The sequence below is a fragment of the Penicillium longicatenatum genome, assembly GCF_028827895.1.
Source record: "Penicillium longicatenatum strain IBT 33135 chromosome Unknown contig_4_segment0_segment0, whole genome shotgun sequence".
Lineage (NCBI taxonomy): Eukaryota > Fungi > Ascomycota > Eurotiomycetes > Eurotiales > Aspergillaceae > Penicillium > Penicillium longicatenatum.
This window is the reverse complement of record NW_026643122.1, coordinates 19,070-35,297: the sequence shown is the minus strand read 5'-3', so window position 1 is coordinate 35,297 and position 16,228 is coordinate 19,070. Positions and strand designations below refer to the sequence as shown.

Sequence of the window (16,228 nt, the reverse complement as noted above, 5' to 3'; positions counted from 1 at the left end):
GTGGTGTAGCATATCTAGGATTCGATAACTGGCATCGAGATCGATAAGACGTTGATATTTCCATATATTTGCGAGACGTGTTAGCTTAGTAAGGCAAAACGTTAGATATCAAGGCGTCCCATAACGACTAGAACGTCCTTATTTAAGGCTATCCACTAGGATCTCACCTATATATAGCGCACTCATAATCAGGTGCAATATATTAGTCACGTATATTGTCCCGTGACTAGTTATCATATTTTGATAAATTTATTAAGCAAAATGGATATTATAGACGACTTAAGAGCCAAGATTACCTTTCTAAAGCGTCAATTTAGAATTCAGGTCAAGGTGCTCCATATAGATGGTAACATGAATTTATCATAATTTACCTAAATTAACTATATACGACTCAGAATTCAACACCATTATACGCCACCTGGTCAGCCGGAGTAGAATGGATATTCTGAGCGTGCTAGAGCACGAATTGCTAAATTATGCTGCTCCATGTTGATTAAAGCAGGTCTTCTAAGCTCGCTATGGCCTAAAGTAGTGAATTCTGCGGTCTATTTACTAAATTAGACCCCTATGAGACGACTAAATTAGGCAACGCCCCACTAAGCTCTATATGACGCGCTTATGGAGACTGGGATTAATCCACCTAGATATATGGACCTAAAGCCGTCTCTTTCTAATCTCTGAGTCTATGGGTATAAGGCATATATGCGCATTCTATCGACTATATAATCATAGAAAGTTGGTCCAAGAGCCTAAATTGGCTATCTAGTTAGATATATGGCTTTAAATATCTAGAGAATTTAGATCCCATCCCGTAACAAGGTTATTCGTGTAAGAGACTATATTTTCGACGAGACCAGTTTTTTTAAGCTAACTAACTAGATTGAGCGCCAGAAATATGAGGTTTTTGACGATTTAGGGTCTATTATTAACTACCTTAATAAGGTAGAATTTGACTCTCTAATTATAGATCTCGATATGCTAGATAACGAGTAGAGAGTAGAAAGTATGGAAAATATGACGTTAGAACGAGTAGAAACTTAGGATATGCGTTCTGAGGGGGATGAGGAGGATGAGGTCTTGGGCGATATTCTATATACACTAGAGACCATGAAGGGATCACCTGACCAGTCCCCAGAGCCGTCTTCTTCAGCCGAAATCAACCAGCTCCTAGAACCGTCTTTTTCGGCCGAAACAAACTAGGTGGATAGACCCGCTATATCGGTAATGAGACCCATGATCCTGGTTAATAATTCACGATTTGACGTGTTAGAATATCTAATATTTAACGATAATCCTACCCATGATTTAGACGACTCAGAGTCTATAGAAGACATGGTGAATAACCGCCTAAAATGTGCCTTTGATAGCATATATAATGTGGATTTTGAGGATTATAACACTAAACGTTTCAAGTCGAATCTTACCCTATTTCCATTTATCTAGGCGTTCTCTGCCGCGCTAATGAGCTAGCCAAAGAAGGCTTATATTAAGGATATTCCACTACCTCTAGAAGGTTATTATAACCTTGAAACACACGAATTTCGAGTCTAATTTAGAGAAGTAATAGAGGTAGAATTTAGGAAGCTAGAATAAATGAAAGCATAGATTCTAGTCAAGAAAGACCTTATTTCTTAGGCTTATATTAAGTGTGGACCTATTCTATAGAAATCGTGTCTAATATACCAAATCCTACCTGTTAGGTAGGTATTCGCCTATAAAACGGACCTAAATAGGTACGTTATAAGGCATAAAGCGCGCTTATATATATATAGAGACTAGTAGATTATGGAGGATCGTGATACGCGCGCTACTACGCTCGCCGCCACCACATTGTGTATTCTATTAGCTATCATAGCCATATTCAACCTTAAAACCATATAATTAGACGCTATTAACGCGTTCTTAAATAGTTAGCTAATAGACAATGTTTTCTATTATTATCCACTAGGATTTAGACGGAAAGGACACGTTTTAAAGCTTCTTCAAGCCCTATATAGTCTCTAAATTACCCCATTTCTATGGCAATAAGAACTCCACGAAGCATTAAGAGCATATAGTCTTAACCTAATTTCTAAAGACCTATGTCTATATATAGGATAGAACGTGATTATTATGGTCTTTATAGATAATATACTAATAATATATTATTAGAAATACGCTAAATCAGCGTAGAAAATCAGGTCATTCCTTTATAACTACTTTAAGATGAAAGATTATGGAGAATTGTCTTATTTTATCGGGATATGAATTATCTAAGAACGTGTAACTCGTCGATTATAGATCTTATAGGACGTATATATTAATAAAATTACTTACTATTTTAACCTCACTAGATATACCGTACCTAAGACCCTATTACCGTCTAAAAGACTAATGGAATTTAAGACTAAACCACCTCTATTATATACCGCTCTAAATAGATATTAATAGCGTATTAGAAGCCTTCTTTTTAATATTATATCTATACGACTAGATATATACTTCTTATTATAAGCTCTATCCACGTTCTTAACTAAGGCATATATATTATATATTGCTATAGTAGATCACGTCATTAAATATCTATATAGGACGAAACACCTTACTATTAAATTTAATAGGCGTAAGCTAGCTACTTAGCTATTCTAGGCTACCTTAGATACTAGCTTTATGGATAATCCTGATCGAAAGAGCTTAGAAGGGTATATTTTCTCGTTATATAGTAGAGCTATTAACTAGAAATCGCGTAAGTAGCGCACTATTACTACGTTAATAACTAAAGCCGAGCTTCTATCTATAATAGTAGCCGCTAAATAGTTATATTAGATTAAACGGTTATTTCGATTAATTAAGTTCGATCTTAAAGAGCCCTTTGTCCTATAATGCGATAACTAGTAAACGGTCGATCTCCTTATTAAGTAAGACTTGATATTTAAGACTAAGCTAAAATATATAGATATTTAATAGAACTAGCTACGTTAAGAAGTCCAGAATGGAAACTTATTAATTAAGTAGGTTCTAACCTTAGAGATGCCTATTAATGGACTAACTAAGCATCTTTTATCCTAATAATAACGACGCTTCGTAGAATAGCTTAGTATAGTTAATGTGTAGTACCTTATATCTAACTAGTCTAGTCAATTTTAACGGTTTAACCCGTTATATTTCCTTAGTTATATTCTAGAATTTGATAAATTTTGTGGGATTTACTTACTAAATATGCAGATTTAACATGCTATTAAATCTAGGGGGGTATGTTAGAGAATGGAGTCCTTATATGTTCTTTAAGTTCGCACTTTTTTACCGGAATTCTCCGTTATTTCGTTTATGTTATATCATATGATATTTTACTTGATTTGTTTATTCTGTTTGATTTCTACTCTAAATCTTAGGTATTTAGTTCTTGTATTTCGGCAGAATAGTTTGAATCTAATGCCAATTTCTTCTCCACTTTCTATCCTGAGAATTTCCTGAGAAGACCCTGAATTAGCTTAGCTTGACTACATTGCCTTGTTCATCTGATCTAATTCCCTGAGATTGGTAACCAGTTGCCCTGCCAATCTTAGACATATACTTATATTAAATGTAATTTATAATGGTACTAAATTACATAGTATTAATCAGCAGTTTTATACATGCCAAGACCATAGTTTTATGCAAAGATGGGCTTTTTATGGGCCCCCATGGGCCCCCATAAAAAGCCCAAAGCCCATAGTGGGTTGGGCTTGAGATTTACATAAAGCCCAAAGCCCATAGTGGGTTAGGCTTTGGGCCCGACTCTGGGCCCATTTTCAGGTTTTGGCGATGTCTAGTCAACTTAGACGCCGGCAATCCAGCGGTGGTGGTGGTAGCTATCCCAATGTCCCCGGGGACAAAGGCCCCAGCAAGAGCATCCAGTAGGAAGAGGGCCCGTCAGGCCCCGAATGTACCAGCGATGATAACTATGGCGGCGAGCTGTGCACAGGTTACTACTATGATCCGCACCCAAAGATCCCCCACCCGCCGGATTACTATGACCCCAAGGACCCCAACAACCCGCATAGACAGCCCGAGGCGCCGCCCCCCCCCGGAGCCCTCAAAGACCACCAGCACCACGCCCCCAACGCAGACGCCAAAGCCCCCAACCTTAGACTTATGCGTTAGTAAGACTACAACGCCCGGCATGCCATATCCCATCTTCGCCTACAGTGCCTATATACCGGGTATATGTCCTCATCTCCTCCCGACCTCATTATATCGCCGCGCTAACCCCCTCTCCAGGCGACCCCTGCTATAGCGGGATATTCATTATTGACGGCAATATTCAAACCGCTCCCGATATCTACGAAGCGGCCAATAACAACTTCGCCATTGATCAATGCGGCACCGACATGACCTTTATCAATGAAGGTCCGGATATCTTCGACTGCGGCTTCCAACTGGAAATCGATGGCAAGAAGTATACCCCGCGGAAGCTATACCCCCAGGCCGATGATAATCCATGCTCAGGCCACTGCGATACGTCTTCGAATACGGGGCTTTTGTTGTATGAGGACCTAGAGGTACCGTGGTGTTGATAGGTTTGTTAAGTAGGGAAGGTAGATGAGATGTGGATCGGAATGGATGGAAATAGATATATATATTATATAGTGCTATAGTGTGTCATATATTTCTATATCCGCAGATGGTATGCGTTCATGAAAGGAAATGATACGCGGAAAGGATTTTAAAGCAATGTAAGATGACATAGTCAGGACCTCGTGTATATATAATTATGCTTATGGCTAGACCTGGATAAAACCCGCGGGAGCTACTAAATTCTAGTCCTATGCCCGTGGGCCCTTAGTTATATAGGCTGGGATAATATGGTTTTGACTAGACATCGCCAAAACCTGAAAATGGGCCCAGAGTCGGACCCAAAGCCTAACCCACTATGGGCTTTGGGCTTTGGGCTTTTCGTGGGCCCCATGGGCCCCCATAAAAAGCCTAACTTTGCATAAAACTGGTCTTGGTGCTCATAAATCTGCTGACGAATATGGAAAATGCATAAAAAGACTGTATATTTTGAATTTCTACTAAAATTAGTAAATGTTTATACTGTTTGTAGACTAGTGGGCCCCCAATGGGCCCCCAACAATGGGCCGAGCATCGGGCCCAAAACCCAACTCATTTGTGGGTTGGGTTGGGTTGGGCTTTGGGCTTTGTGGGTTTTGGCGATGTCTAGTGTCACTAGTGTATCAATTTGGGAGCTGGTGTCGACACTTTAAACTTTTACCAATTCCCTGTGGATATTTCTGATCTGGGTATCTCGGTGTTTACAGTACCAGAGTTGATCAATGTTGAATCAAAAAAAACAACGTCAACCTTCAAGATTAAGGGAACAAAAAAACACCGAAACCGATAAAACGGAACCCTCATGGCCGTTGAGTCTGAATATTTTTATTTCACCATGCTTATTGCTCGGAGTTATTCGCCTCTTGCGCCGTATCTTTGGCAGTAGTTCAGCGAAAAGAGGCTTCAGGTAGGCATAACAGATCCACCGTCTCTTCTTACTCCCAGAGCTAGTCCGGATCCAGAAGGAAAGCGCGGCTCTTACCGGCTCCCCCCCACATCTGAAAAAAGAACTCGAGTGGACTACTCAGGGCTAGATGCGCAATATCATCAGAATAATAAGAGAAACAAAGGAAAGACTATGCAATGTCAGTGGAAATAGTCTGCTGAGGAGCGTTCCGGGCCTCACCAAAGTCAGAAATGCCTAGGATGTGTTGTTCAATAGGTTCATAGTTGCAGTCGCCGATTCCGCAGTATTCGTTGTGACGGCGAGCGGCAGGCCGGAAACGGCCTTGGGTCGTTCTACCGCTTGACCGCTTACCCTTGATCAGTGAGCACGGGTGGCTGCTCACGTGATCTGGTTCTGTAACTCTCTCCTCAGGAATCGGTTGGCCCTCATCGTCTTTCGTGAGGGTCGGGCAAAGTGGGTCCGTAACAAAGAACTCCATTTTGGTGTGATAATATTATTCTGACCCACATTTTTCTATGCAAACTTTTCCGTACTGTACCACTGTACAGGTACTCTAAAAGTCAATAGCACAGTATATCTAATATTGCTTCCCAAATGTAACTTCTGGAGCGGATAGTTCGGCAAATTTGGCAGAGAGCCCTTGAAAATAGCTTCCATTTAGAAAATTTAGTAGGTATTTCGGATAAAATTTTAGCTAATAGGCCTTGGATAGGATATCCAAAAAGGTAATCTACTATTCTTGAAGAAACTATTGCTGTAAAGATATGCCAAGACCAATATAGACAAGAGAAGAATTGTATAGATTTGGGGAATCTAATAGTTTCTTTGACCCAGAAATTTACCTGATCAGTGTTCCTAATATAATTAAGCTTACTTGGCGTTAGTTAAAGAGATATACCACTAAAAAAGGGGCCCTAAAGGCATAGGCAGAGATAATTCGGATATAGCAAGCTATATGGGAAGTCATGCCGCAGGAGCAAATCTAGTAATGGATTAATGGATTGAATATATTCCACATCATCTCAAGCAAATGATCAAACTTGAGGATGGGAATGAGTATAGAGAAGGCCGTGGAAAAAAAAAAAAAAAAAAAATAGGGGCAAGGGACGGAGAATACGGTGGAGAGCATGGCAGGCTCAGGATTCAGCTCAGCTGAACATAGGACGGTGGGTCCCTCAACATTGAACACATACTCAGAGCACGGTGGAGAACACGGTGGAGAGCATGGCAGGCTCAGGATTCAGCTCAGCTGAACATAGGACGATGGGTCCCTCAACATTGAACACATACTCAGAGCACGGTGGAGAGCACGGTGGAGAGCATGGCAGGCTCAGGATTCAGCTCAGCTGAACATAGGACGGTGGGTCCCTCAACATTGAACACATACTCAGAGCACGGTGGAGAGCACGCTAAACAAAATACTTTAAGTGGATATTTCCAACCCCTATTAGGTAAAGTGTGTATTTGTGGCGGTCAATAATTTTTGAAGCTAACCATATGCAACACAATGGATACAGACGTGCAAACTACTCCTCTAGTCATACATTTAACATAGTGTGGTGGGTCAGGACCCACACTGGGTAATCCAGGGCTTGTACGTAAAGAACCCTATGGGTATATAACACAGAATGCATACGATCCATCAGTGTTCTTCAAGAATTATGTTCCCATACACCCCATCGTACAATCTATTATGTGCCTTGGTTCAATATCATCTTATCCCATCTGCCTTGTCCATCACTCCATTACATTCGCCCAACAATACGCTCCTATTCCACTGTCATGGAAAGACTCAGCAGTGCCGGGTGCAATAGCGTCCGATCTGATGATGAGCTAGAAAACACTACCTGGTTCCCATTCTGTGTAGCTGCGACTAAGCTTAGCAGCTATAGTGGAATCTTTCTCTCTCTTCTTTTCATCTTCTATGTCTTCTTGAATCGTTTCGTTTTCAGACGTTTCCTTCTGGCCTATATGTACGGTGAACACTACTCTTCTCTGCAGCCATCAAAGCAGCGGCTGTTCGGCCTTCGTCATCTTGGAGTGTTTGCGAGAACGATCTCCTTGGTTTGCATAATAAAGCCGGCGGTCATGTTGGTTCTTTTCAATAGTCGGTGGACCGATTCCTACTTCGGGAGCTCTAGCATCACCCTTGGAGATATGGCGTTCCTTTCGGCCTCATTTACATCTGCCTTCCACATCTTCGAGCTCATTTTTGACGAGCAGCTCAAGCCTCTTATCTTGGCTCACCATCTAGGCGCGATAGTTATGGTTCAAGCATTTCTACCAACCGCTGTGAATGTACCCGCCACTCGGGTCCTTCAGCTGAATAGCACCATCGCCATGGCTAATGTTTGTATGAGTTGGGGTGAGTGCAACTTTCTGTACTAGAACTCCAGTATCACGGTTCCTTTGCTGATACATCATTAGCAACCCTAGATGCCCCGATAGTCATCGCATCATACGTGGTTTGGATATTGCAACGTACCTGGGTTCGAAGCGACACCGGCCTTCGCAAGCTATATTCTTTCAGCTTCTACTTGGCTGTTCTTTCAACATTCTTTGAAGCGCTTGCGGTTATTTATTTTGGCGCCCGGTACTGGAGTCAGTTTTCTGCCCCGCAAGCATTGACTATTTGCTGCCTCCAAGTACTATTTACTTCAGCGAAAACGAAGGTCTGCAATCACTTGCGGATGGCATATACGAGCCTGTTGAAAAAGTCTTGCTGACCTTGGCGAGCCATGAATATTTCTTCTTTTGAGAGCTGGGTTGATTTCCATCCTGGCACTAATCCAAGAGGCTACGAATTCGAGAGGGAAGCTTTTTGCTTTCCAAGGATAACAAAAATCAGTAATAGCCATCTGTTACAGCACTATGTATATGAAGAATATAAATAGTTGATTAATATGAAACTTATCTTCTAGCTATATTATATTAATATAATATAGACTATAAAAACTCTAGCTAGGCTTTACGCATTTCTCACCCGGCCGACACCCAACTACTGGCCATATATAAGCCGCACACTAGCAGGTCAGTAGTTTAATGACTTGGCTCGGCTCACCTTGTTTAAGGCACCTTGCACTTATGTTAGAGCGGACTGATGTTTGCGTCTCCGCCCACTGAAGCAAAGTTGTGGGTCTTCGGCCGTCCCATGTCATGATTGGTACGATCCAAAAAAATTTGTGTTATGGTCCATAGCTTGACCCACTGTGGTGTAATATCCGCCAGCCACAAGAACATGTGGGCCTTGATGTTCGCTTGTGAGAATATTACGCGAGAGGAGTGACGGATAGGTTGGTGCCTCACCAGTCTCCAGGGCCATTTTTTGGAATATAGCAGAAGAATCCAAGCAGCGCGTTTGGGAATACGCAAGATCGTCAAACTCAGCCGTCTTGATTAGGAAGGAAGATCGGCAAAGAGATTCCGTCCTCAAGTTCCTTAAATTACGTGTAAAGATCTTCATTGGCCCCAATTTGACCCCATGTGTATCGAAATGTAGGCTCGTGGCCATATATTGCCCATTGTTGCCGATCGGTAAAATGTTGTGACATCAACATGCAGCTTGCAGTTAATTGACGGGCAAGTTCTCTTAAGTAACTTGAAAGGCTTGTTGCAGCTTGCTTTCCCTACAGAAACATGGCCGCACATTGATGCAGCGCAGATATTCCACAATAAAGAAAAGTCTGCATCAAACTATGTCATCTCTATGAATCTCAATTTTGAACCCTAATCACATGACACGCTAGCCTATATGTAGATAGCGCGTAAAAAAGACGTTTTGTACCTAACCAGGTAATAAATACCAGGAGCTTAGAATACCAGTATGGAAGATACAAGAGTCTAGAACTAGACGCCTAGACTGGAAGATTCGATGCAAACCTAGCAAACATCAAGGTCTTTGAGTAGGCAATCTGTCAACAGTTCCCCTCTGTATCCCGCAGCTATATTACTATAGAGCGCCCGATACTCTTTGTGACTTAATCCGGGTTCAATTTGATAGGCAAAGCTTGACAGTAAGCTTATTCAAAATCTTCGCTACTGCTTATCGTTATAATATGGCTTTAGATTTCATTGGATATCGGAGATTACTGGCTAACCTCCTTTAGTTCTATTTGCTTAGGTGTCCCCTCACTTAAAGATCTTCACGATAGCTAATAGCCTTTATAGCGACGATACCTATCAAACCCGGATAGGCGACCCGTGGGACGAAAATTCATAATATACCCCTACCCCCGGTTATTTTAGTCGTACGCCTACTATATTCTCTTCTAGTCCTGCCCTGGATTGTCCCATGGATTAGGTATAATTAGATCAGTGTCAGGACCCCAACCTAGCTACGCGCCACCATAAGAGATGGGTTTTTGGCCGAAAACCCATCTAGAGACCTCGCATTGCGAACGCACTGCGAGGTCTGTGCCACGATTACCCCGCAGATAAGCACACTATATATTTATTAATCGAGCTAACCTTCGCATGGAAGGTCAGCGATTAGTTTTTCGGATACTATCTACACTACCTTTTATAGTAGACACTATTGCCCGAATTCATACTGCTCCCTAGGACTTAGACCTAGACAAAACCCGCGGGATTCCCACCATGGGATAGACCGTGGCACGGGTAATTTCATAAAAACTAGTCCCACGGGAGTGGGGCGCGGTGGTCAAAAATGGTTTGTCCCGTCCCATGGGCGGCACTAGGGGGGTATGTCCCGCCCGCGATGGGATATGGGTATTCCCACGGGTATTATAAATAGTGCAAACTTACCCTTTTTACACATGCATTAATTATCCAATTTTTTCTGTATTTTTAGTAGTAATCTATATACGCACGTGACTATATAACTCCACCAGATCTACTAAATTCCACTAGAACTACCCTTTTTTTAAGGTTTTAATTTCGATTCTAGCTCTATATTATATACCAAAACAGCTTAAATTACCAATCTTTCAGTATTCTTAGCCAGTAGATTATATAGGGACTTTATGTAGATATGGGTAATTTTATGACTCCCATGGGAAACCCGTGGGTATACCCAGGACGGGAAATCGGTTAAAAAAAATCCCATGGGAGTGGGGCGTGGTGGTCAAAACTAGACTACCGCAAAACCCAAGTTAGGTCTAAAGTCTTAACCCAAAACCCAACCTAGGCTGGGTCCGGGTTGAACTTCTATAACCTGGACCCAACCCGGACCTAATGTTAAGGCCCCAATAAAACCTAACTTAACCTAACTCGACCTAACTTTTTCATAATTCTGGTCATAAAACTGCTTAGTCATTAAGATAATATACTATTTTTTACACCTATCTAGTTTATATAATATTACACTTTGCCTTCTTCGTAGAAGACTCTGGAAATTTTGAGAAATAACTTTATTATCCTAGAGATTATCTTAAGCTTATGCTAATTAAAGATAAAAATCTATTAAAATCTATTAATTAGAGAGTAGTTCATAGATAATATGATTTTTACCTAAAATTAGTATAGTAATAGAAATATATATATTCTCTAGTTAATACTAAGTATATCTTCTAGGAATATATAAAATTATAGTAAACTCTGCTATTTTTACTTAAAGTAGTGAATATAATATATAAGAGTTATTTATTTTACTTACTTATTTTAATTAGCTTACTTTAAAACTATATAAAATAAGTATATTGTCACGGCGTGACCTCTGGGAGCATTCAGAAGCTAAACCGCTGCGCTATCAGCAAAAGACTAGTATGTAAAGCCAAAGCTTTACACTGCTCTCGCATATATATACCTTAATCTATAGGCAGAACTCAGGCAGAACGGTTGTACGCATACACACCGTGACATAGCGTAAATAGATAGACTATAGACGAAATTAGACTTTATTAGCTTAAAAAGGTCTTTCTTCCCTTAACTTTTCTAAGGATAAAGGGGAAATATTAACTTTTAGTTCTTAATAGTTATAGAAGTTATTAAACTCTAAAATTTAATGAAATTTACTATTAAAATGACGTGATTCTAATTTATATACTACCGCACTCTTCTTATCTTTTATAACCTCTTAATATAGGTTATTTTACTATTTTAAAGCGCGTATATAGTTAAATTATTAAAAATCTTATATAGGATAGAGTAAACTATATTAATAAGTTAGACTTCCTTAACGCTTTTCTAACCGCCTAAAATAAGGCATTTAAGCTAGAAACTATTAAAAATAGCTTCTTAGTAATAGAATTAGTTCTATATAATCTAGATTAAGTGATTTTAAAGCTTAATATTTAACTTTATATACCTATACCACCACTACTAGTATCTTAAGGTAGCTAAAGTAGCGCGTGGGAACCAAGAACACTATTAAATTCAAAATAACTCTAGAAATAAGCTTCTTTAATTTAAAAGCTCTTATCTAAGAGCCCACTAAACCTTATGAAAACTAGTCTAGATTAGATATATAAAGGCTTCTAAATAGAGCTATAAAGGAACGCTTTTCTTACTCGAGAAAATGAGCTCTTACGTGCTAGAATGGAGAAAAAGAAGAAGAAAATGGCAATATCAAAGCAGCAGATAGCTCATCCAGAAGGTCTATTAGTAGCAGAGCTTAAAGAATTAGCCTAAAAGGTTGAAATTCCGTAAATTCAACCTCAAGATGGAGAGCTAACCAGTCAAAATCAAGCTTAAGAACCACGACGTCGAGCTCCACTAAAGTGTTCTAAATGTGGAATTCGAGGGCATAAGATAACGCATTGCCCAAATTTGGCTAGATAGCTTATATATTCAATATTATATAGATATAGTTGAATTATTCTAGATTAAATTCTAATATGTTAGTTGGGGTGGGCGGGCCGACCGGGTAGGCGACTGGACCGGGAATTACGTTATTTAAGCTAAGCTAGCTGAGCTAACCAGGGTCAGGTGACCCTGGCCCGGTCCACAACGGGACTCCATGTAACACAATCCAGGCAATCAACAAGGAAATGCCGCCAATTGGCAAGGTTGCCGACCGTCAAAATGCGTTTCTCGCATAGTTGGCACAAAGACGTAATGCGAATTCTGCGGCCGTCTCTTACCGGACATATTTCCATGTGCAAAAATTGACGCATCAGACTTGCAATCGCTGTCGCAGGCGCAGGATGAAATAGCTTACTAGGCGACATTTGGCTTTTTTTTTTTTTTCTTTTCTATCAAATCCTCCACTCCCCATTCATCCAAGGTCAAAATCTGAATTTATAATCCCCGAATTTTAGCATCTTTTATTTATCCTTTACATTATGTCCCCTCCAGAAGTTGTCTTTTCCCTCTTTTCCAGGTTTCCTCCCGAAATTCGTCTGGCGATCTGGCACCATTGTATCCCGCACCGCATCGTGGAGCTCGACCACCAACAAGACGATATTATCTGGGACCAGCCCCCATGCAAAATAAACTGGAAGATATCTTGTACTAATCGAGCACCTCCTCTTATTGCGCGGATTTGTCGCGAATCAAGGGATGTAGCGTTTGGAGACGGTCGTGGCCCTCTCTCGCTCCCAGACCTCCAAAAGAACGCCGATACACAAAGCTTCAGCCATGACATGATTGAACACCCATGGCTCGACCTAGCGCGTGACTCCGTTCACCTTAACTGGGATGCAGATGCAGATATCGAGTGGGAAACCTACAACTGGGGTGACCCAGTGCGTTGTCTCCTGTGGCATGCAGCGCGCACCAAGTCCCGCCAAGCCTCCATCATGTTGGGTCACTTGCAGGCCTTTCAACACCGGAGGAATCCCGACGAACCACATTCACAATACAGATGGACTCGGTCCCAGCTGGCAGATATAATGCGTACAAAACAAAGGTGGACGGTTGTGATCCTACCGCCTATAATTGTACACACAAATGCAGAGACCGCCGCAGGCCTGTTTGGCCTACTTGCTGATGCGCGAGTCCAGATTGTCGATGCGGACGACGAGACAAGCATTAACGAGTTCATGAAACTTGGTGAGGCTTCTAACGTTACGATTGGGCCAGGTTTTGCCCAGGAGGACCTAATTCGCGCCAAGAAGGAGCTGCGGGGTGCAGTCGAGTCTGTTTTTGGGACGGAGGACTCGGCTCCTACGATGCGCCCGGCTGTCATGTTTCGCCTTTGTACAGGGAAGTGCAAGTAGGGGTTAGGCTGTTTTCCCGACTCTACGATTCGATTTGCAAGCACGCGAGATATTGAATCAAGAAGAATAGAAAGTTATCACTCAAACTCTTATCAAAACTCAAATTCCGAACATTTACGTTGCGTGGGCAAGGAAGCCATACACAAAATCTCAAGATCTTTACATGGTGTAGAGATATTATACTAGATCAACTGGCCCATGACAGTCTTAATAAATGGAAAGAGAGTAACTTGCTATTTCGCAAAAAAGTCTACCTCTACTAGAGAGAATCATTAACTAACGCAAATAACAAAAGCTGCGACCATTATGTCCCTGCAATAACCTACTAACTATATTGCCTATCTCTTCCCTTTCCAAGTTATAGCTTTTTTTTTTAAAAAAAAAAAAAAAAAAAAAAAAAAGGAAAAGGAAAAGAAAAAACAGGATTATCACAAGTTTATAAAAAGAGTAAGTAAAAGAGTTCAAGATCAATATACAGGAAAATCCCCCTATCCTACTAACAGTCATTTCCCCCGAAAGCACGAGCCGATATCTGCTGAGTGCCTGCAGCGGCTTCAAAATGCATACGGACTCGACCCGACTTTGTCTTCTTAGTCCTCTTTTGCTGCATCAGCCACGTCTGGAAGTCATCCCAATAAGAAGAAAATTGAGGATCCTTCGATTTTGTCAAGTCGATATCGATATCTAGGTACGTTGATCCATCAATCGCCGTCGGATTCTTAACGTCCACAGAGCCTGACCAGTTTTTCTCATTGTGGAGGTAGTCATTGACCTCGTCGATAAATTCCTGGCCGTTTTCGGCCAGGCGTCCCTCATGTGCGCCCTGAATGGCATTGCGTGCCTCTGCGAGACCGTCCTTGACTGCATCATCGCCAAGATGGCGACGGGCAGCCTGCATCTTATCAGTGATTTTGCTCATGACGTCGGCGATTCGCGGGTTCGGCTCCGTGAAAGCGCCTGGCAAAATTTTTTCGGGGTCTTGGTTGGGGATGAAGTCTTTAGTTCCGCCCTTTCCGTCCGAGACCTGTAATTTGCCGATTTCGTCGGCCATATCGACGGCGTCAGGATAGAAATACTTTCCAGCCGTGGTGTCTTGGCCTTCGGGAAGCTCATGTCCATCTCTCTGGAGGTGCTTGATGAACTCGTCCAAGTAGCAGGTGCCGTCGGGGACGGAGCCGAAGCAATTGGGTGCGATCATCTCTGGTCGTGCGCCAAAGGCCTCGATATCCATGCGGTACGCATACCACATATACATAGTCTATGCGGGAGGGTCAGTGAGTCGGTCTCTGAAAGAGTACCGGATAACTCTGAGGAAGGGGAAATAGAGTTGCTAACCTGATAAGGCCCTGCGCCCTTGCTAGCAGCCACATACGGGGCCAGGTAGGACATGAAAATAATAGCGATGAGAAACATTATGGCGGTGTTGAGACGGTGCTCTACCACTGCCTATGATGTTGATATCAACCAAGTTAATCCCTCAACGAAAGATAAAATCAATAAGGACAAAAAAAAAGAGAAAAGAGGAAGACGCTGTGAAAGTGAATCAGACACGGCTGGGGTGGTTGTCGAAGATAAGGGAGTGCCACTATACTTCAATACTCCCCAGTGAGCGCGCTTTCCCGAGGAAATAGAAGGACTTCGAGAAACTGGACTACGATTTAGTATGTATTCCATCGGATACTAGGGAATACTGTACAATACACGCAACAGACAAAGGCAACTTCGCTACGGAGGGGAAGAAAAAAGATCCTGCAATTTCGCATCCCGGTCTAGAGCTGAGGAAAAGGCGTATCTCGACAAAACGGCAAGGCTAATTCCGAGGGTGTGCGGCTTTGTTCCTGATCTGCACCAGCCTCATATCACAACAAGAACAACAAATGTGAGACATGCTGCATTCCTCCGGAGCTTGAAGAGATGTTAGCGCGGAGGCGCAATTTATCTATGAGGAAGATTCTCCGGAGTACCAACAGTGCTAACTCTCCGCCAAGAGGCATCCGGCGACTACACTACGGAGTACATCTCCACAATCAATGCAACCCTACACGGAAATTATGAGCACGCTAAGCTTCGGTACCATGGCCATAGGGTGCTCCCCTGAAGTTTTGGCCCCAGGGGGCTCAGCTGGGACGCCTGAGGCGAAAAGAAGCCAAGAAGACCGTAGCAGACCCTAACAGACCTTAGCAAACCCTTAGCGGATCTTGGCGGCAGTGGTCCGTACCAACCACCGTTGGGGAAGGCCTGATTAGTTGGGGGCGAAAAGCATCGTTAACGTGAAACAAGAACTGGGGTGTGTGCTTCTGCAGTTGGCTCCTGCAGGGCAGACTTCTTCTACCAACTTGTTGGATGAATTGTGACTCTGATTGGCTTCCAACTGGGAAATTAGGCATTCTGGACTCCAAACTAAGAAAAAGTTGGCACTCAGAAGACCGGCAGATTTTCTTATCGCACTAACGGGGCTAACTAGGGAGGCACCTGGTGACATGGAGTATGGATTAGGATGCTCCGTGTTTGTTGCGCCATGTGTCTCCTAACCGAGGAAGACGTTATTATGGACGCAGAAAGGAAAACGTGGTATACGGAATTTCCAGTATTTTTGACGGGCTTTTCAGGCCTGCGAAATATAAGTCCCAAC

At 42.1% G+C, this 16,228-nt stretch overlaps 4 protein-coding genes across 4 annotated transcripts; 2 read left to right on the top strand and 2 right to left on the bottom strand.

Moving 5' to 3' along the window:
- Positions 1–3,952: 3,952 nt before the first annotated feature.
- On the top strand, positions 3,953–4,535 carry N7484_006810 (uncharacterized protein; the record flags this gene model as incomplete). Its single annotated transcript, XM_057117197.1, has 2 exons — positions 3,953–4,121; positions 4,240–4,535. 2 exons carry the CDS (start codon positions 3,953–3,955, stop codon positions 4,533–4,535), a joined length of 465 nt encoding a protein of 154 aa, XP_056970232.1.
- Positions 4,536–5,648: 1,113 nt separating this feature from the next.
- Positions 5,649–5,957, bottom strand: N7484_006809 (uncharacterized protein; the record flags this gene model as incomplete). The annotated part of the gene is made up of 1 exon (XM_057117196.1): positions 5,649–5,957. The coding sequence occupies one exon, from the start codon at positions 5,955–5,957 to the stop codon at positions 5,649–5,651; it is 309 nt and encodes a 102-aa protein (XP_056970231.1).
- Positions 5,958–12,720: 6,763 nt separating this feature from the next.
- On the top strand, positions 12,721–13,596 carry N7484_006808 (2EXR domain-containing protein; the record flags this gene model as incomplete). The annotated part of the gene is made up of 1 exon (XM_057117195.1): positions 12,721–13,596. The coding sequence occupies one exon, from the start codon at positions 12,721–12,723 to the stop codon at positions 13,594–13,596; it is 876 nt and encodes a 291-aa protein (XP_056970230.1).
- Positions 13,597–14,092: 496 nt separating this feature from the next.
- On the bottom strand, positions 14,093–15,009 carry N7484_006807 (uncharacterized protein; the record flags this gene model as incomplete). The annotated part of the gene is made up of 2 exons (XM_057117194.1): positions 14,093–14,854; positions 14,932–15,009. 2 exons carry the CDS (start codon positions 15,007–15,009, stop codon positions 14,093–14,095), a joined length of 840 nt encoding a protein of 279 aa, XP_056970229.1.
- Between the last annotated feature and the right edge of the window lie 1,219 nt (positions 15,010–16,228).